The sequence below is a fragment of the Poecilia reticulata genome, chromosome 15 (assembly GCF_904066995.2).
Source record: "Poecilia reticulata chromosome 15, P_reticulata-male-v2, whole genome shotgun sequence".
Classification (NCBI taxonomy): Eukaryota; Metazoa; Chordata; class Actinopteri; order Cyprinodontiformes; family Poeciliidae; genus Poecilia; species Poecilia reticulata.
Genome location: NC_088844.1, coordinates 23,848,633 through 23,869,124, shown reverse-complemented (window position 1 = coordinate 23,869,124; position 20,492 = coordinate 23,848,633). Strand labels below are relative to the sequence as shown.

At 39.4% G+C, this 20,492-nt stretch overlaps 3 protein-coding genes across 7 annotated transcripts in view; 1 reads left to right on the top strand and 2 right to left on the bottom strand.

The window, feature by feature from the left end:
- The window catches only part of ablim1a (actin binding LIM protein 1a), a 62,307-nt gene extending 59,984 nt beyond the window's left edge, over window positions 1–2,323 (bottom strand). The window contains exon 1 of the transcript XR_014091112.1: window positions 2,014–2,323. The gene's annotated coding sequence lies outside the window, so the exon portion shown is untranslated. The remainder of the gene's footprint in view (window positions 1–2,013) is intronic.
- Window positions 1,931–18,310, top strand: fhip2a (FHF complex subunit HOOK interacting protein 2). Of its 3 annotated transcripts, none has more exons than XM_017308961.2 (18): window positions 1,931–2,031; window positions 3,851–4,005; window positions 5,278–5,356; window positions 6,610–6,779; window positions 6,884–6,988; window positions 7,074–7,196; window positions 7,286–7,501; window positions 8,346–8,542; window positions 8,658–8,772; window positions 8,902–8,978; window positions 9,085–9,277; window positions 10,510–10,673; window positions 11,171–11,317; window positions 11,390–11,480; window positions 11,557–11,700; window positions 11,981–12,121; window positions 13,438–13,541; window positions 13,627–18,310. In XM_017308961.2, the coding sequence occupies exons 1-18, from the start codon at window positions 2,025–2,027 to the stop codon at window positions 13,736–13,738; spliced, it is 2,340 nt and encodes a 779-aa protein (XP_017164450.1). In that variant the 5' UTR covers window positions 1,931–2,024; the 3' UTR covers window positions 13,739–18,310. The 3 variants fall into 3 exon arrangements, with proteins under 3 accessions (XP_017164450.1, XP_017164449.2, XP_017164451.1); XM_017308960.2 differs by lacking the exon at window positions 1,931–2,031 and adding an exon at window positions 2,305–2,321; XM_017308962.2 differs by lacking the exon at window positions 1,931–2,031 and adding an exon at window positions 3,611–3,725.
- srfb (serum response factor b) overlaps window positions 18,165–20,492 on the bottom strand; it is a 30,725-nt gene continuing 28,397 nt past the window's right edge. For all 3 annotated transcript variants that reach the window (XM_008430297.3, XM_008430296.3, XM_008430298.3), the window contains one exon: window positions 18,165–20,391. In XM_008430297.3, coding sequence (XP_008428519.1) covers window positions 20,348–20,391 — 44 coding nt within the window. In that variant the 3' untranslated portion in view covers window positions 18,165–20,347. The remainder of the gene's footprint in view (window positions 20,392–20,492) is intronic.

Below are 20,492 nucleotides of genomic sequence, written 5' to 3'. Positions count from 1 at the left end.
ATCGGATCGTCCATGAATGTCATATTACAATATTGCACTTTGGTCACAGCGTTGTCCCATATATGCGACATGTCAGTCATCGCAGATGCAACATGTGTCTCAGTCAATACAGCTAGCTTTGCTAGCATCACGTCCACGGAGCTTACCTTTCTTTAAGCTTTCCTTCCAAGTGACATTAAAAATTGGACGAAGTCCCACCGTCTGTGAAAGCGAAGAACTGCTGATTTTACATGTCGCCATATCTTATGATTTATGCAGCGCTATTATATTACTGACGCTCAGAGGAAACCACTGCGCATGTCTTGGAGCTCCGCGTGCGAGTAAAGGTGGAGCCGATGGGTGACAACAGACACTAAGTCACGTTATTGCTCGGATTTTACGGCGCCACCTTAAATCCCTGAACTTCACATTTTAACGGGAAAAAAACACAATGCGACTTGGATGTAACGAGTAACGCGACAGTTTTGTAGAAATGTAGTGAAGTAGAAAGTACAGATACTTACTGTAAAATGTAGTGGAGTAAAAGTAGAAAGTATCCATTATTAAATCTACTTAAGTAAAGTACAGATACACGAAAATTGTACTTAAGTACAGTAACGAAGTACTTGTACTTCGTTACTTCCCACCACTGTAATTAAGCCATTTGATTCAGGTGTTTTTTACCTGTGGCACATCTAAAAACTGCAGGACAGCGGCCCTTCAGGACTGGAGTTTGACACCCCTGCTCTAGATAAAATAAAATTTCCTTCAGAAGCCACCTAATTAGTGCAGTTTAATGTTAACATGCATATAACTGTTCTGTGAAGGCATTAAAAATTTAAAAAACATCATCACGAAGCCCAAAAACCACAGCAGACAGGTTAGGAATTATGTTCTTGGAGAGTTTAACGCAGAGTTAGGTTACAAAACAACAACCCAACGTTTCCTGGGAGAAACTCTGATAGAGGGTGCAGATAAGTTCCTACCAGGGTATAGCAGAGTATAGGTTTACCTTCCAGCAGGACATCGACCCAAATCATACAACCAGAGCTACAATGGAATCGTTAAAACCACAACATCTTAATGTTAGGATGGCCTAGTCAAAGTACAAAATTAAAGACTCTGTGGCAGGACTTGAAAACTGATCTTCATCCATCGTAGGCTAGTTTTCAAAGAAGAATATGAAAGAGACAACAGAGGCTAGAGCTGCTAGAGACATGTGCGTCAAAGAATGTGCAACTGGTGGTTCTGAAGATATTGACTCAGGGGGAGCAGGCTAGAAATGCAGACCACATTTTCTTGTTTTTGTTTTTAAATAAATTTTACTAAAACATGAAACCCAGCCTGAACTCCTCCTCTCGTCCTGCGAATGCTGGAGATGAGCGGTTCAGATAATGGATGGACAAAAACCCAAAAACAAAATCTTCCCACAGCATGATCCTTTCTGTTTACTAATTAGGAAAATGATTGAATTTTGATTTGGAGATGTCCAAATATAGTGGAGCAACCACAAATGTACGTCAAACTTTAGGGTGTCATTTTTAAAATAATTATAGAAAACATTTTCATTCCAATTTGCAGTTATGCACTACTTTCTGTTGGTCTATTACGTAAAATATATAAAATATATACTCAACTCTCAACTTTGCTGAAAAGTTTAAGGAAAATAGCTAAATTTCCAACACCAGAGAGCAACCAAAAGGAACGGATATGAAACTCTTTCAGTTCGCAGCTTTCCACCAGTGATGATTCGGACATTCATATTTATAGGTCCAGGTTGCAGCATATACCCCAAAGATAAAGTTAAAAGAAAATCTAAAGCTGCAGCAGTGGAAGGTGTAGTTTCAGTATGCACCAGTGTAACCTACTTACAATGCCAGTGTCATTATCAGAGTCCAGAGCTTCAAGCCGAGACGAAAAAGGCTTTCCCCCCTCCATCAAATATTCTTGAACCAAGACCAGCCTCTTGCCCAGTATAAACCGTGGGACCTTTTGGCTTGTTATAAAGGCTTCTGCGGCAAAATATATACTCACCTCTAGCAGACATGCCGGGTAGGTAGAGCCTCTTTTCCTTTGCTGAGATTGAATAGTAGGAGAAGCAGTCCCGGTTCAACAGCTATATAAGGAAGCTTGGGGAAAACAATAGCTTATCTTTGCGTTAAGTTTTTCCAGTTATTAAATGGCATTTAACGCAGGGAAACATTCTGCAATGAGGTGGACTGGAGAAGAATGCGCGATGGAGAGAGCACTTTCCAGCTGCAGGGCGTGTCCTGGAAAAGACAGCATCCTTTCTTTTTTTTATGTCCCAGCCAGTTTCTGTCCATATTTGAACATGATATCAGGTAATTACAGTTATTTATGGAGTCGTATTTGAAATGCCTCGTCTGCAGCTGGATTCAGCCCTCACGAGAGAGCCGAGAGCCGAGAGCCTGCCTGTTCCCTGTCCCGGATGACTGCGCGGTTCTCACGTAGTGGGGTTCAATTACAAGCTTGACAGCTACTGTGGAGAAATTCCTACAGACATTGGGGCAAATTTACAGTTAAAGTATCGGGAGAATCCTCCACCCTGCAAATACTCAATGCAATGCATATAAAGGAAGCGTGAACTCAGCCTGGCATAGGAAAATTACGGCGGTTTGAGGGAAAATATGTACAGCTGGTGTATTAATCCTTTCATGAGCAGTGGTCATGAATAGCAGACAATTATCCAAAGGTCTTTTTTTTTTTTTTTTTGCATGTGCTTGTGTTCGTATTGTTGACAGGCATTTTAGCCACATTTTATGTGTACACTGCCTCCTACTGGGCGATCAGTGTTAGTTCACAAAAAATGTCTTCAAACTTAAATAGTATCGAAGACAAAAAGTGCCACAATCATGTAAAAACAAAATCTATACATGTATGCCATAATTTTGGTTAAATGTGATAAATACAGTAAAATAAATAAAAATATTTATGAATACATTAATAGTGTTTTGTACTTACACAATTAAATAATTAGATGTCAAAAATTATGAATGAAATTTCTTATTCAGCCTATTATAAAATAGAATTTAACACGTCTCTGTCAAATAGACCGCGGCTTTAGATTGGTTAGAATGCACAGGAAGTCACCTTCAGACCAATCTCCTGAAGGTGACATTGATTTTATATCTTAGGATAACATATTTTTTAAATTATGAGGTGTAGCAACACAGGATTATGAAATTATTTTTATGCTGATAATTATATTTTTGAAAATGGTCATACGTATTTTTTTCAATAACTTAAATATGTATTGAATTATTGCAGTTTAGACCCTTGATATTAAAGAGATGCAATGACTTATACATATTTATCTGGATAATCATATGTAATTATATAGCTACATGAAATACATGTAAATTATTAAAGCATAGGGAAAGTATAAATAATATTTTTATTTTTTTATCTAATTGACGTTTAAAATATATATTGGTAAATTATGTTATATTCAAAATTTTACACATTTAAATATACTGCTCAAAAAAATAAAGGGAACACTTCAGTGTTCACTTAAATGTTAAAGTGTTCCCTTTATTTTTTTGAGCAGTGTATATTTTTAGAAATTGATTAATTTATGGAATTAGACATCGATATTTTTAGCCTTCATTGAGCTCACCTTTCAAAACAGAGTTCAGTTTTGTGCAGTGACTGTTGCCCGGTGCATCGGCGCCCTCTGGTGGTCACTTTCAGAAGCGTTTGGCGAGGGAAGTGCCACCGTGTCCAAAGTGAGCCTACCTTTCCTCTGAGCCCTTAGACGTCTTGTTTACAGTAGCGGTGCCAGGCCTGTAAAGTTCCGAGGCCCAGAACGTGCTGCGAGTTTATTGCTTTCATTATACTCTTTCGTTTCAAGGGTCATTGCATGAAACCTCCAATCTGGAGCGAGGCGGCAACAACAGGAAGAAGAAGATAGAGGAATTCTCTAGGTCTTCTCGGGAGAAACTGGTCCAGTCGAAGAACAAGATGTTCTCCAAATTTACGTCCATTCTCCAGCACGCTGTAGAAGCGGTGAGTTTTATTAAAGCTGGACGTTTTTTCTGTATCAGTTTTCGTTTTGTGGCGTTAATGTGGGTTAAACTCGGTGTTTTGTCGAAACGTCAGCATTAGGCTGTTAGCTAGCGAGCTAACAATTCGCATATTTTATTCTGCTCGTTTCTTTTCACTCGGTACCCTCAGCTGTGGTTTTTTTATTTTTGTTTGGTTGGTTGATTTTTATGTTTTCAAAGAGTGACAAGTGTATACATTAATGCGAATTATTTCAAAAGCTACCTTTTAGCTCTTGATATGCTAAAAGCTAAGCTAACATCTACGCTAGTTCGTGCTATTTCAAACAGTATGTCGAAATATTTGGACCGTGATGTTGCGCAAACATTCTATTAACCATTTCAAATTGACAGTCCGTGGCCTTTCTGCCTCAGTACTTTGCTAAAATTAAACATAACATTTTTGCAAGTAGGTTACCTGATTAACAATAAGCACCTAGCTGCAGGAAAACCTGTCCCTCTCCTCCTATTGTTTGTAAGGCTAAACAGTCGACTGGTTTCCTTGCCACCCAGAGGAGTGGTCGTCGATATGTTTCCAGTTGCTGCCTCACAAAATAAAAATGTAACAGTCATGACCTCAACTCATGATTGAACATACCAGCATTTTTACCCAGTCAGTTAATAGGTGTACCAATAAGAACACCAATAACAGCCAGTATATTAGCGAAAATGTTGCTTTAATTTATTAACCAGTTCTGTCTTTTTTGTGGGTTTTTTTTTTTTTTTTAGAACATTTTTAAATTGCATTTACTTTCTTCTCATTTGGGGTAATATCTAAGGAGGATCACTAGTTCTCCAGTGTCACTGTCCTGCAACCTTTGGATGCATCCCTGCTCCAACACACCTGAATTAAATGAGTGGTTAATTTTTAAAACTTACCGACGTTTCAGAAGTTGCAGGACCATTTGGCTGATTTTTAAAAAATACGAGTAAAGCTACTTTGTTGGGTGAAAAACATCAACAAAAAGGCCTGGTTGCTTACAGGAATAAAACAAATGATATGTTGGACGTTTGTTTATGTTTATTACAAGCAATTGTAAAACCTGCAGTAAGAAATAGAAAGTTGTTTTTGAGAGGCCATTCAAGCCACATCATATACAAGTTCACTATTCATATTTAAGGTAATTTGCAGAAAAATAAATATTAAAATACTAAAAATTTAAGGGAACATTTTAAAAGCAGTAACTCACTTGGACACGATCAAATTTAACTGATATTTTTCTCTCTTGTTTTCCAGCTTGCACCGTCTCTACCCTTGCAAGAAGACTTTGTCTATCACTGGAAGGGCATTACACATTATTACATTGAAACTTCTGGTAAGGCATGTTTGAAATCTGATCACAGCTGAAGAAGAAATGATTGTTATCTACATTTATTTCTGCATTAACACATTAGTCCTTTGCCATGCTGAAAATGCACCTTGTTCACAGCATGTTTTTCATTTGAGTGACGGTGCTTTTTGTTATTGAGTCAGACAGGATCATCCTGAAATCATTTGTTATTTTTATATCAGTTTATGTTTAGCCCTGATGGAAAAATGCTGCTGTTTCATGTTGGTTTTGATTTGTGCTGCACTTTTTATTCTGTCTAAAACTGGATATCATCAACACTCTTCTCAGGGTTGATAATACACTTAAAATGAGCTAAATGGCAGGATTCAGATTTGCGCATTCTTTGGCATTGTGAGAGCAGCCTCACTGTTTCAGAGAAAGCACAAAATGGAAAGTCGCTGTCAAGTATTCTGAGAATGTCGAGCTTGCATTGCAGTAGCGTTTCACGATGCTTAGCCGCCGTCTTTTCCCCGTGCTCATCTATAGAAGTAATATTAGACGCTCATATTACGCAAATGTGTGGCAGCTAAAACCCGACTTTTTAAAAGTTTGACGCTTCTAATTAGAGTTGCACAATATATTGAATCCTTGAAGCGTAAGTGTGTGCAGTAATGCAATTGGAAGCAACTAGTGTTGCAATTTTTGTAAGTTATTACATTTCAAGTAGCTTGCAATAATGCCAATGATGCTTCAGTGAACTCTCTCTGTCTGCAAAGGCCTCACCTCCTTACACGTTTGGACAATTATTCACTCTGTTTTTGGATGCTGTGAAGCTGGAAGGATTTTTGCTCTTACTTTTTAACATTCTGGCAGCTGCTATGATGCGTAATCTTGGCTGCAATGTATTGTTTTTACAACTGGGAGCAGCTGATTGGCATCTCAAATATTACTTGAACTACGACCCCAAATCCCAGGGAGTTGAAAAGGAGGCTTCATGGCTGCAGAGCAGAGAGAGAAGAGGGGGGAAGTTCAAACCGTCTCTTCCATCCATCATAATAGGCAAAAATCATATCCCTGGCAGGGTGGCAAAAGCAAAGGAGGAGGATTAGCAGTACTTGCTCGCAAAGGTCTTTAAAAAGAACAAACGGAACTAATTTAACAGACCTACTTCAACATACTGCCACCATGATCGATGTAATTCTATAAATTATTTCTATTATATTTTGATTTGGAGTATTGTACCTTTTTATTTTTTGCTTTTTATGGTATTAAAAAGGTGTTCAACATATTTCTGTTAGATGACAAAGCTCCAGTCACAGACACCAACATCCCATCCCACCTGGAGCAGATGCTGGACATTCTGACCCAGGAGGAGGCAGAAAGGGAGTCTGGTGAGACGGGACCCTGCATGGAGTACCTCCTGCACCACAAGATCCTGGAGACCCTCTACACGTTGGGCAAAGCAGATGTAAGGAGGTCTTTCATTGTTCTAGATAATTAGGTTTTATTTAATTGTTTGGGGAGTAAAAACAGGTGGTTTTCATCAGATTGTTTCTAAACGTTGTGTTTCAGTGTCCTCCTGGGATGAAACAGCAAGTCCTCACCTTTTACACAAAGCTGCTCGCTCACATTCGTCAGCCGCTTCTGCCACACATCAACGTCCACCGACCTGTACAGGTGAGACGCTTCGCCGTCTGCTTTTCCTCTCTGTGTGATGGCGCGTTACTTATTTAGGACGTTTTTCCTCCAATCGATCTGTCAGAAACTGATCCGGCTGTGTGGTGAGGTTCTGGCTGCACCTACAGAAAACGAGGAGATCCAGTTTCTTTGCATCGTCTGTGCCAAACTAAAGCAGGACCCGTACCTTGTCAACTTCTTCCTTGAGGTGGGTTCTTGTGAGAAGAAATGTGGAGCTTTTATTAAAGTTTTAAATGTCTGGGTGTCAGACTGTTTTTACATTTTAAATGTTTGCAGAACAAATCAAAGAGACCAGAGGTAAAGAGTCCTGCTGCAGCAGAGGGGGGGAAGGACGGTGTTCTGGCTCCAGACACGGGCCAATCTCAGGCAGATCATCCTGGAGAGCCTCAAGCCGCAGCTGCTGCTGCTGCCACTTCCAGACCAGCTGCTAACAATAACAACACCAACAACTACAATCTGGTCACCTCGCTGCTTAACCTCACAAAGAGTCCAGTAAGTCAATTTCACATGAATAATTTTACTCAATTTATTCATTTTTCTGCTTGATCGTCAAAAATTCCAACTTTCTGTTCACTAAACGCACCTTATGGAAAATCAGCGACAACCTTTGGCCTGAAAGTTGTTAGCTATTTACAGTATAAGTGAGTTATTCAAAAAATGAAGATGGAGGAATTTAAAATAAAACTGTATTTTGTGTGGGTTCAGGCTGTGAGAGAGAGCAAGACTTTCAGCTGAAAACAGGAAGGTTGAACACAGTGAATGAAGCAAAGTTGCTCAGTTTTAGGGCTGAAACGATTAATTGTGATGAATTATTGAAATAATTGTCAACTGATTTAGTGATTGATTAATCGCTAACTGGCGTATACAGACTAAAAGGCAATTTTCTGAAAGAACTATACAAAGCAGTAATTAAGCCAAAACTGCACAAAAACATTTTGCATAAAAATAAAACATTTGTCTCCAAATATTTCCTACCCAGAACTGCACAAGTAGCATAGTTTAGTTTTAACTTCACCTGGTTCAAATTCTGTTATAAAAAATCTTATATTAAGCACCTTTTGTTGTCCAATTATTGATTAATCAATAGAAAAAAACAACTAAGAAATCAGCCCCACACAGTTTTGATGTTAGTCAAGTAGAAAGTGTTCAATTTACACACTATTGAACTATCTTTTTGCATCATTTGCTACAAATAGTTAAGTATATACCAAGGGAATGCTGTGTGGCAGAATTTTGTGCAACATAATACATTTTCTTTGTTTACTTTCATCTTTTAATACATTTATAATATTCTGATCACGTCTATAATCAGGATTGTGTTTTCTATTCTTTTTAGGATGGCAGGATCGTGGTGAAAGCATGTGAGGGCTTGATGCTCCTCGTTAGTCTGCCTGAGCCGGCTGCGGCCAAGTGTCTAACAGAAAACACGGAGCTGTGTGAGCTTCTCACCGACAGGCTGGTCTCGTTTTATAAAGCTCTGCCGCCGTCCATGGACCCCCTGGACATCGAGACAGTGGAGTCAGTCAACTGGGGGTAAATCGGAGTTTAACTCCGTTTTCATTTTGTTGTCTTTAAATAACATTTTGTATGAAATTGTGTTTTGAATGGCCTTACAAGTCCTTTTTTTCCTCCTTTTTGTCTGTTTCAGTCTAGATGTATACAACCTGAAAGAGGACGCTGCTGTCTTCACAGGGAAGAGAGCTCTGATTTCATTCCTGTCGTGGCTCGATTATTGCGATCAGCTCATCAAAGAGGCGCAGAAGGTTTGTTTTTTTTTTTTTTTAAACCAGCTCTGATTGTTGTGCTTTGATGTGTTGTATTGTAGTCTAAATTGACAGAACTACCGATGTTCTCTCTGAAAAGCTTTGTTTCTTTGTTTTTCTGTCTTCCAGTCGGCCGCTGCAGTGATGGCGAAGGCTGTGAGAGAAAGATTCTTTGTGTCCGTGATGGAACCGCAGCTCATGCAGACGTAAGTGCTGCTCCTGATTCATCCATCAATCATCGCGCATTGACATTTCTAGACTCGAGTGAGTCGTGACTGCTCCCAAATAAGTTTCCTTTGCACGCTGCCGCAGGTCCGAGGTGGGAATCCTGACCTCCACGGCGCTGCTGAACCGCATCATAAGGCAGGTGACGTCCGAAGCGCTGCTGCAGGAGATTGTCTACTTTCTGCTGGGAGAGGACAAAGAGGCAGAAACTCTGGCTACCGTCGCTCAGAATCCACTCAGACACAGACTCATCGAGCACTGTGACCATCTGTCAGATGAGGTTGTTATCTATCATATTCATACCCCTTGAACTTCCTCACATTTTCACACAAAACAACCACAAACTTCAGTGTTATTATGTGACCGAGCAACACAAAGTAGCACAGAACTGTGGATGGAAAAAGATTTTAATAAACTGTGGAAAAGTGCGGCGTCCATTTGCATCCTGCCACCTTGAGTCCACACCAGAACCACCATTTTGATGCATTTGCAGCTTGCAAGTTTTAATAGGAGTCTCTACTATTTCTAGACACAAAGGCTAAATTTTTGCTTATTCCTCTTTGTCAAAAACAAAAACAGCTCAAGTTTTCTGTGTATTTAGCTTCTTTCTTTCTACCATCAACTCTGACCTGCTTCCCTCTTCCTGCTAAAGAAAAGCATCCCCACAGCATGCTGCTGCCACCACATTGTGTTTTTTTTACAACACATAAAGTTTTGCATGCATATCAAAAAGTTGGACATAGCCAAAAACATTAATGTCATTTTCTTTCAGTAAATACTTTAAACTTTCCTTATGGTTTTGGAGCTGCAAGTGGCTCTTTGGAGTTTCCACAATGGCTCTTAGTAAATGGCAAAAAATTAAAAGAACCAGAAAATTTTTTTAAAGACAGATATAATAACAAATGCAGGTTTTTAACAGTTTTTTCTGCAATATTTGCACTAAATTTGAGACTGAAAGTACCAGAAATGTTTTAAATCAGTTTTCCTTGTCATTAGGTTGAAATCTATGTGCATTTAAACATATATATTTATATATATCTTCATTTTAAATCCTAAAAAATAGAAGTAAAATGCTGGTTCTTGGAAAATGACTAGAAATTTCCTAAATTACACATTTAACTAAAAAGTTGCCTTTTTCAAAAAGTCATGACATTTGGGGCTTTAAAGTTTTATTTGGCTGCTCTGAGAGCCGAATGACTCTTGAGGGCCACATTTTTTTCTAACATATGCAATAATGTATTATTTTGCATCTATTTAACAAGTATGTCTTGGTTGACCACATACATTTTTCATTGGAAATCTTTTTTCTTTCTTTTTCTTTTACATTGTGTAATTTCCTTGTTCACTGAAGCTCTTTGAAATCTCTCCAATGAGCAACTAAAAGCTGAGAAATACTAATTGGAGCATGACAGAAGTTCTCGGAGCACAAAAGAAAGATGAATCATTTTTGTGTTGTTAAAGCAACAGCCGCCTACTTCCCTGTCGAGTAAAACGAACCTTTCTCGTCTTCAGATCAGCATCATGACGCTGCGGTTGTTCGAGCAGCTGATCCAGAAGCCCGACCAGCACATCCTGCACAGCTTGGTGCTGCGCGGCCTGGAGGAGAGGAACTACCTGGAGAACAAACCGCAGGAGGAGCGGGAGCCCCTGGAGAACGGGCAGCCCCATGACGCTGTGTAAGGACCTGCTGTCGTCCTGCAAGATTCTGCCTGAACAAAATGCAGTGCAAATAAAAAGAATGCATCAGTTATCTGTGTTGTAAATGAGCTGGAGAGTCTTCTGTTTGGTTTTATTTACCGTTCCTCTGGTGCTGTGATTAAGTAGCTATCGTTGTGATGTGGAGGATTATTAGCATAATTGAAAGTTGTGGATAAAAATGAAATCCAATGAGCATTAATTAGCCTCTTTAGTTTGGTTAATGCGATCTGATGAAACCATTAAGACACACCCCTGCCACAGCTGTCTGGTGTTCCTCATCCAGCTGCTTCATAAGCTGCAGAAATGCTCATTTTATTCAGCTGTTCACATAAAGTACTCGACATAAGTCTTTTTTTTTCTGAACAAGTTCTGGTACACAATGCTAAACAATGACAAAAAGAGAAGATTTTGAACATAGATCTGTCTAAAAATTACAATACGAGACTTGATAATGAGAACGAATCTCCGTCTGCAGGGACCTGGAGGAGGATCCGCTGTTTGGAGATGACCTTTCCCCGGACAGCAGGCTGTCTGGCTCCGACTGGCTCGGCTCCTCACCACAACACAGCCCCGATCACTCAAAGTCTGACGGGAAAACCGAGGTCCACAAGATCGTCAATAGGTGCTGGATCTGTTCCTGCTGCAGCGCTGGATGAAGCGTCTATCTGTTCTAACTCTGGTTTGTTTCCTGCAGCTTCCTGTGTTTGGTGCCGGATGAGGCCAAGTCGTCGTATCACGTCGAAGGCACCGGCTACGACACCTACCTCAGAGACGCTCACAGACAGGTCAGCTCCACTCCTCCAACCGAGAAAGTCTTCTGCTTTTGTCTTCTTCCTTTAAAGGGTTTGATTTTCGCCTCAGTTCAGGGACTTCTGTGGCGTCTGCCAGCGGTGGGACTGGAGAGGAAGTCCGAAGCCTCTGGAGAAATGCAACTTGGACATGCCGTTCTTTGAAGGTCACTTCCTAAAGGTTCTGTTTGACAGAATGGGTCGCATCCTTGATCAAGTGAGTTTGATTTATTATAATGTCAAATCTTGAAGGAATGTTGAATATTGAGTTGCTTAATTGCATTTGCAAGGTTAGTTTAGGGACTTAAATTGATTGTTTTTGATGAACTTCTTTAACTATTAGCAGAATCACAAACACTTTTGATTCTCCTAATTGCTAAAGGATATAAAAATTCTTATTGTCGGGCCCTAATAGCCTAGTTTCATATTTGTTTTGACCTTTAAATGAAACTTTGAGAACTAATTTCTTATTTCCTGCTTTGTCCTTCTTCCTGCAGCCTTATGACGTCAACCTGCAGGTGACTGCCGTTCTCTCCAAGCTGTCCTTGCTGCCCCACCCTCATCTACATGAATACTTGCTGGACCCTTACATCAGCCTGGCCCCCGGCTGCAGGTCCCTGTTCTCCGTCATCGTCAGGGTGAGACGTCCTCTTGAGATGCCACAACCGTCAGAGAGAATGTTTCTATTACTAAAGTTTACAGACTGGAGTTGATTTAATATTGGTTTTTTTTATTTTGTGGCAGCTGCCTTGGAATTATCAGAAGCTTCATTAGTTTGATAACTGTGTGAAATTTGCCACATGTTTGTTCCCAGAACTACAGTTCCTACCTGGAGAATGAATTCTGGGAATTTTCTTTTATCACAGCTTACATATTTACAGGCTAATTGAAGCAGCTGCTAAAAATCAGAAGGCAGTGCATAAACATTAGCAGTTTTTTTATTAGCCTTGTTTAGCACACTGAATGGAGGAAGTCAATGTAAGACAACATGCTAGTGATACCCCACATGCCATTGGCAGCATTTAGGCTAATATTAGCATTTTGGCTATTTGTTAGCTTATACACTAATTGTAACATACTGAATGAAGCAAGTCCATGTTACTCAACATGCTTGTGACTCTCCACATGCTATTGAGTACATTGTAGCTTACTTTAGCATTAATGCTAAAGTAAGCTACAATGTTGAACAGAGAATTTTACCGGTTAAATTTCTTCAGAAATTTTCTGGTTTCCTTCTATTGTAACTAGGATCACATTTAATCTTTGACCTAAGTGCTAATGTACATGCTAGTGCCTTTAATTGCTGTGTTAAAACTTAGCTAAATACTCAAGTGTTTTCAATTGAAAAATGTGATCCTGCTTTTTGTTGTTGAGAGAACAAACAAAATATTCTTTCTGTTTTCTTCAATCGAGCCCAAAAATAATAAGTAAACTGCATAGCTTTCATTTAGCCTTTACTTGCACTAGGACAGTGTGCAAAAACGATCTGAAGTTTTGTAACTACAAAAACCATTGATTATTAAAATATTCATGCTTACTGTGTTGAGTAGGTTTAAAAAATTGCCACATTTTTGGTTATTTTTTTAAAGATGATATGGTTTACATTTGAGCTGACAGTTTTGGCCTATGTGACAGAAAGTTTGGACACCCCTGTTCCAGAGGGAGAAATGACTCAGGGTCTTTTGTCAAAAACAAAAGAGAAATCCTAAAACGGCTCAAATATGAGGCTACTGCATTTACTTGAAGAATGAAGTTTTAATCGTGTCTTCTTCAGAGGTTTTTGTGTCGTTTCGTGCAGTGGTGGTTGGTGCAGCGCCACCACAGGCTAGGAGGGGAACAGCTTTTTCGATGGGTTTGTTTTGTTTGACACAGTACAGTGTGAAAGCAAACTGCACCAGCTGAAAATGTAACAAATCAGGTGTGAAAAGGCCCTGGGTAAACTCTGTGTCCTCAGGTGGTTGGAGATTTAATGCTGAGGATTCACCGCATCCCAGACTTCACTCCCAAACTGCTGCTTGTGAGGAAGAGACTACTGGGCTTGGAGCCAGAGGGAGTCACGTACGTACTTACTGACGGCGTCAGCCGCTCTTCCTTTGAGCTGACCTCCGAAACGCCCCCTCTCTCCCTCTTTCTGTCCTCACAGCGTGGACCACAGTACGCTGCTGGAAGGTGTCATCGTGCTTGAGGAGTTCTGCAAAGAGCTGGCAGCCATCGCCTTCGTCAAATATCACGCAGCGGCTTCGTCCTCGCCGTAACCGTCCTGCTGCTCCACCATCTGCCTCTTCCAGGCGGACGGGTCAGGACGAGCCGGGGCCTCCCCCGGGCGCCGGCGGCACGGGGTCGGCAGAAAATTACCACTGACTGGTTTCACCTGCAAGACTGTTAGGAGCCCAGGTGGACGGGCTTCACCATCCCCCTTCCTCTGACCTCTGAGCAGGTCGGAGCGCAGACACTGTCCAGCCAGAGGACGAGACGGAGGACAGGGATGTTGATGGAGGTGCACAGACATGTCCACTGGACTCTTGTTTTTGTTGTTTTGTTTTTCCGACCTGTGCAGTTTCTCACTGCCCTTCTCTCCTCCATCCTGTCTTCTACCTTTGGAATGAGTGTGGAGTTTTAATATCGAGGAGTAAATGTGTGTATTTATGTTTCATCGCCTTAGTGTGGAGTCACACCTTTCAGTTACAGCGAAGTGTTTCTGTGTGGAACATTTTATCTTTAATCCCCGTTGTGTTGTCTGTTCGGAGAGAGAGAGGTTCCTGCACAATCCGGAAAGGTTTCCAGGATCAGAAAACTACAGAAAAACAAAATAAGAGTATGGAAATAATTTATTCTTCATCCAGTTGTCTAAATTTTTCTTTTCTGTAATTTTTCCTTCCCTTCTGTATATCCAGTCGATGGTTGTGTTATTTCCTTTCCTTTCTTCTGTCCCTCTTGTCATTCCTTCCTTTCATCTTTGAAAATTAAGACGGGAAAACTCTGGATTTTGAGTTCAGTGCTTTCCAGAATCATAAAATTATGGAAAAACAAAAGTGAATAATATGGAGACATATTTATATTCATTTCCTGTCCAATTGTCTAAATTTCTTCCTTTATTTCTGAGAAACACCATGGTGCTCTCCTTCTTCCCCCCTTGTCTTTCTTTTCTTCTGTCCTTCCTGTTTCCTTCATTTTCTTTCTTATAAAGAAGTCTTACGTTTTTCTGAATATTGTGCAGGAACCAAGAGAAAAGCTGTAGAGGGGAAAATCCCCTCACCATCAACCCTTACACATATCTGTAGTTACATCCATAGTGACGTACTGCACTCATTTTAAATGCCAAGTCATCTTATTTATTTCTTGATTTGCTTCCATGTTGCCTTTTTTATCGAATGTTTTGTTGAAATTAAGACTTTAGTTTGTTTTGGTGTCTTTCCTGGGTTTGGCTTTAAGCGCATCACCGCCCAAAGATGTGACCCTCCATCACGTCGTGTCGAGCGAAAACGGGGAAAATTGCAGAAAATGAGAATTTGCACACGGATCTCGACCTCGCTGGTTACATCACTGAAGGTTAGGACGAGGCTTCAGGAACTCACCGGGCCGAGTGTTCATCGTTTTACTCATCAGTGTTCATATCTAGTCATCTCTGTAGACAGTAGGCATGGGCCGCTTTGAGATTCTCATTGTGTGGTTACATCGAGTGAAGATTTCTTTGATTTAATCGGAAAAATACCAACATTATGTCAGTTTAAAAGAATAATTTATTATGTTGACTTTGGTGCACAGATGAAATGAATATACAACTCTTTAACTTAGTTGTTGGTTTCTAGTTCTCATTCAGGAAATAACTTTTTTGTTTCACTGGTCGTGAAAAGTTAGAAATTGGGAAAAAAAATATTTTAATTTCCAGGTTGTTAAACCTGGTGCCCAGCAGATTACCTCCTCAGAAGTTCGCACCCATTTTGTTCACGGTTACCATAGCGACAGCTGCTTCTCCATACAACTTTTGAGTTCAGCTTTTTTGCCGCGAAGCCTTCAGTGCCTGCATGCTCATGTAGTTGGATAAATGCTGAGTAGGAAAAGAAGCAGGTGGCTGTCCGTCCTTGTCTTTTTAACACTTTGGATGTACATTTTTGTAGAATCTTATTTATGCAACAAACAAAAAAAAAGAATTCAGAAAGAAATTTTTGAAATACAGAAAAGTGTAAAATCTAAAATTGGGATCATAACAAACTTCAGCCTGGAAACATCTTAATATGAGCAACAGATACATATTTTCTTACTACCAGAAATATTTCTAAACAGCCAAATTTTTCCACTTGAAGTTGGTGTAGCAACCTCCTTTTCAGGCAGCTGACTTGCAGTGTGCAGCGCTTTTTAAAGTGATTATACTTTATTAAGTGCAGAGGATGGCGGTCGTCAAAAACAGCTGTCCATAAAAGCTGATTTTGTCATTCCAGTAGAAAAGTGTACCAACCTTTATTCAGCCAGCTGACCGGCAGTGTTCAGTAGTTTTAAAACTTCTTATCTCTCAGCAAGAATCCAGGGCTGTTGCTTTAGTTTTCTCACCAGAACAAATACTACAGAACGGATGATTTTGACTTCCTACTTACAGGACATAAAAAGAGAAGTGAAGTTGCCGTCCTGTCCCAGAATCTACACCAACATGTAGCTGGATGTTGATTTTCTGTCAACCAGCTGACTGGTAATGTGCAGAAACAAGTGGGGGAGGGGTAATGCTCTCTGGTGTGTCTTCTGAAGGAGTTGGGTCCGTTTGGGGGAAAACGGCTCATGCCTGGTGGAGAAACGCATCTTCTACTATTCTAGTCATCAGATCTGATGATCAGGATGAGGATCTGAACTTTCTCACCTTTGGGGATGAACATTTGAGTCCGAGAGGAACCTACGTCTCATTTTTCTTTTGTTTTAAAAAAGACTGACTTATAAAGAGTTTTGTCCCAACCCCTTCCCTGTACAGTATACAGAGACGTCCATCGCAAGTTGTCATGACATCCTGTGAGGTGTTGCAGTGTTACTCGTTCATCCTAGAGATGACGTGGCGTTGGAACGGGTTGCGTGTTGCCTTTATGTCTGGAGGCTGTCTTTAATTTATAATCCTGCTCATAGAAATGTTTGTAAATGTGCTTTTTGTTTTAATTTGATCCCAGAAGGGATCCGTGCTGTTTGGACAGTGTTATTGATTGAAGCCATGAGTATCTGCTCTTTTTGTTTTTGTTTCCTTCTCCAAATTCATCACTCTTGCACCTAAGCTACATTATGCAAACTGCTTGCATGGATCCAGATTTGCACATTGTTGTAATTCTTGTTTTGTATGTTTTACTTTTCTTCTTCTTCGTCATGAACCAAAACACCAAGAAAAAAAAGAAGTTCTGGATGTTCCAGGAGTAACATTTCTATTGTTTCTTTTGTTATTTTAACTGTCATGCACATTTTTTAAATCGACTGTTTTGCAACTTCTGGTGTACAGTTGTATATTGTATGTGTACAATAGCGTTAAAGTTATACTACCTGGTGAAAATGCATGCTTGAAGCAATTCTTTTTCATCGTGCAGAGAGAGAAAAGGGACAGTGGAGCCGAGTTTGTTCTCAGCTGTCAGCACTTTGGTCTGGGAAGACACTGACAGGAAGAGAAGACGCCTTACTAAACACTGTGGATCCTTCGATTATCCTACAAGTGCATCTCAATAAATTAGGATATCATTCAAGATCGAAAGTTAATTGGAAGGAAAAAGTGTGGCTGGGTAAGTGACGAGACTCCAACTTAGGATTTGCCTTTTATAAATCTTTTCAAGATTGCATTTACCTTGGTTGGTTGTGAATCTTTTACCACACTTTGTCCCTCCGCTAAACTTTCCATTAATGTTTTCATAGAAGCTGGCTGTTTTAAAGTGCTGTATTACTGGACAAGTGCCTGACAGCATTTTTCACCCTGGTTGTGGTGACAATAACATCTTGGTTTTAATTATTAAAAACTTATTTTACTGAATTCTTTGGAAGAGTGATAAATCTACTGAAATGGTTTTTTCTCCAATTTTTTTTTTTATTCCTTAGCTTTTTGCGTAAGAATTTTTCTACCACATTTTTCCTTCCACTTAACATGTAATTGCCATAAAATTATTCTGAGTTTATTTCTATTTCACTTTTTATTTAATAATTACCTTTTGTGGCTTTAAGATTTCTACACTTTTCCTTCCAAACTTCTAAATTTCCAGATTTTTTTCATTATAGATTTCTTTATTAAAAACCGTTTTTGCTTTTAACATTTCTTCCACATTTTTTATTTAATATTTAAAATTTTCTGGAGGAAAAAAAAAATCAGCTTTTGAATTGTCAAATATGTAGATATTCTAAATGTACTGAGATGCCCCTGTAGGTTTTGCTGATGTAGGCTCTTTTCTTGATGTGTGAAGATGTACAGGACACCAATCACTGCATCATGTCTGGTTTTTATCAAAAAGTGGGGCAGGTCTCATTTCACTGCCAGTCATTTTACACATTAACATGGTTTTTCCTACCAATTGCTGTAGAACAGGAAGTTCATTTAGTCATCAGCTAACTGATGGTTATACTTTTTATTTGGGTCTGTTCAAAAACAGCATGATTTTGTTTAACATTCTCTGTCCTGATAAAAAAAAAAAAAAATTGTTTGCTTCTCAGCAGATGTGATCATTTTTCCGACAGTTTGCATTTCATCTTGTTTTTATTACAAAATATCTGTACAATACAACAAAAATACACAATCATTTCTTTCAACGACGAGGTGAAAAACACAAACTGCTCAATTTAAAAAAATAAAATGAAATAAACATTTCCTAATGAGTACCAGAGTACAGAAGTGAATGTCTGCAACTTGTCTCTAATGATCGACAGTCGGGTTTCCTTCGTCATGTTCCGTCATCCCACCAGTTCTGGAGAAACGAGTCAACAACGAGCAAAACCCCTCGCAGGGAGAAGCACAAAACAGGGCGGCAGGTCCAAAAGCCGTGTGAGAGAAATATCCTACAGCCTTGCATTACTTTGCTTTCAAAATCTGCCTTTGGATCACAGGCACTATGGTGCAAAAACAGGACGCAAGTCTGGTCTTGCAACTCGGACTCGGTCAGTAATCTTAACATTTTAAAGCACCTCAGGACACAATCCCCAACAATCACATCCTTGTTCTCACGCAGAAAAGCGTTCTCTTTCCCGCCAGCTTTAAACTTCACCCACAGGTGGATCAAGGCAACTAGAGTAGCATCTGGAAATGGATCTACTTGGTCTGAATTAGTTGTATTTATACAGCATCCCTGGTAAAGATCAGTATAAAGCCTTAAAAGAAACTCGTCTTTCATTGCAGCATCACTGGAAAATGTTAAATTCATCTCAGTAGTTGGGAGGGAAATATTTAATTAAGTACCAGCATCCCATTAGGGATACAGGATAGTTTTTAGCTTCATTTGGGAACTTTTAATTTTTTTGCTATATTCTTGGGGTATAAATATGTTGCGACACTCTTGACTTTAAACTAAGTGAAGAAAAATAGTTACAAGTTTGTTTTTTTTTAGATCTTTACAGTCAGAGCAATAATAATAAAATGTTAACACAATTAAAAATGAAACAAGCAAGACTTTATCTAGTTTAATCAGAAAGCCGTTTTCTCCCCATGATGATATCTGGGATTGTTTGAAAAACTCAACATTTTAATTATAATCTCGTGGGAGCTACTATAAAACTCAAACTGGGTGATTATTGGGTTTTTCTGCATAATTAATTATCCAAAACTTAAGGTCAACATGAATGTTTCAAATCATTTTAAGGCTTTTTACTCATTTTACCAAGGATAAACGTCAGTTCATGAACATTAAACTAAAATTTTGGATAGGAAATATTTCAATCCGATTGTCACGTCTAATAGAGGGTACAGTACTGAAATCTTCTCTACCAAAGTAAAGAAAACAGCAGTAAATTATAAAAGTGTTGTGCTTTCACTGACAAAGTTACATGATCTGGAAATTCCTTCAAAACAAACAAAAAAAAACAGCATAAACAAAAACAAAAGCGCAGAAAGTTGTAGATAACAGCTTTCTTTCTCCATCTTGTAGTGAACGATGGTGCATTAATTTACACATCCATGTAAATAACTCAACTTCTACCTACAAAACCCACTATGTAAAAAAAACAAAAAAACGTTACATGCCGCTGCACAAACTGAACCGAGCTAAAAATACAACTGTTCATTTGTTTTATAAACTATTTACATTTCCAAATGTTTTTTTTTGTTCCCCCCCGTTTTGTTTTAAGCCAGAAAGCAAGTCTCTGTCCTCCCTACACCCCGTTTTACAAAACCCCAGATGTGTGTATGCACACACACGCACGCACACACACACACATGCTTGTGCACAGATGGCTCACACAGGAACATTCAGACAAACAAATGTCTCTTTGGCTGGTGTGAAGCTGGTGGCACCTTGCAGTCCGTGTGTGTCATTACATTTTGTCAAAAGGAAACAAAGCTCACGCTAAAAATAACACCATCTAACAGCATAGAAAATAGGCTCCAATTATAATATAGTGATATATCTCCTATGTATTTGCAAATATATATATATATATATTTATATACCAAAAACATACTTCATATTGTTTAAGGGCCTGCCACACATATGCCCTTCATTGGGTTTATAGATATGTACTGATAAATCACATTCAGAAAAGTGATGGTAAATTTCAAAGGAAGGCATCAATAAATAGATGTGTGTGTCTGTGTGTGTGGTGTGTGTATATATATGTGTGTGTGTCTGCCATGTTAAACAGCTCCAGCCGTCCGTCAGTCGCCCTTTGTGCTCTGTGTCGCGTCCAGATTGACCACCTGGAGCTCCGTCAGGTTACTGCTGCTGCTGCTGCCGCTCGACTGCTGGCCAATCACCATCTGCAGAAAAATTAATTAATTAAAAAAATTAAAAATAAAAAAACGCAAGCGTATCAGGCGAGAGAGGGGGGGGTGGGGGAGGGGGGGACAACAGACAGCCA

What these genes read in the sequence shown, in the direction of transcription:
- fhip2a (XM_017308960.2), top strand. An exon ending in TCCAGCACGCTGTAGAAGCG is followed by an intron (nt 4,006 to 5,277) that starts GTGAGTTTTATT and finishes CTTGTTTTCCAG; the next exon opens with CTTGCACCGTCTCTACCCTT. An exon ending in GGGCAGCCCCATGACGCTGT is followed by an intron (nt 10,674 to 11,170) that starts GTAAGGACCTGC and finishes CTCCGTCTGCAG; the next exon opens with GGACCTGGAGGAGGATCCGC.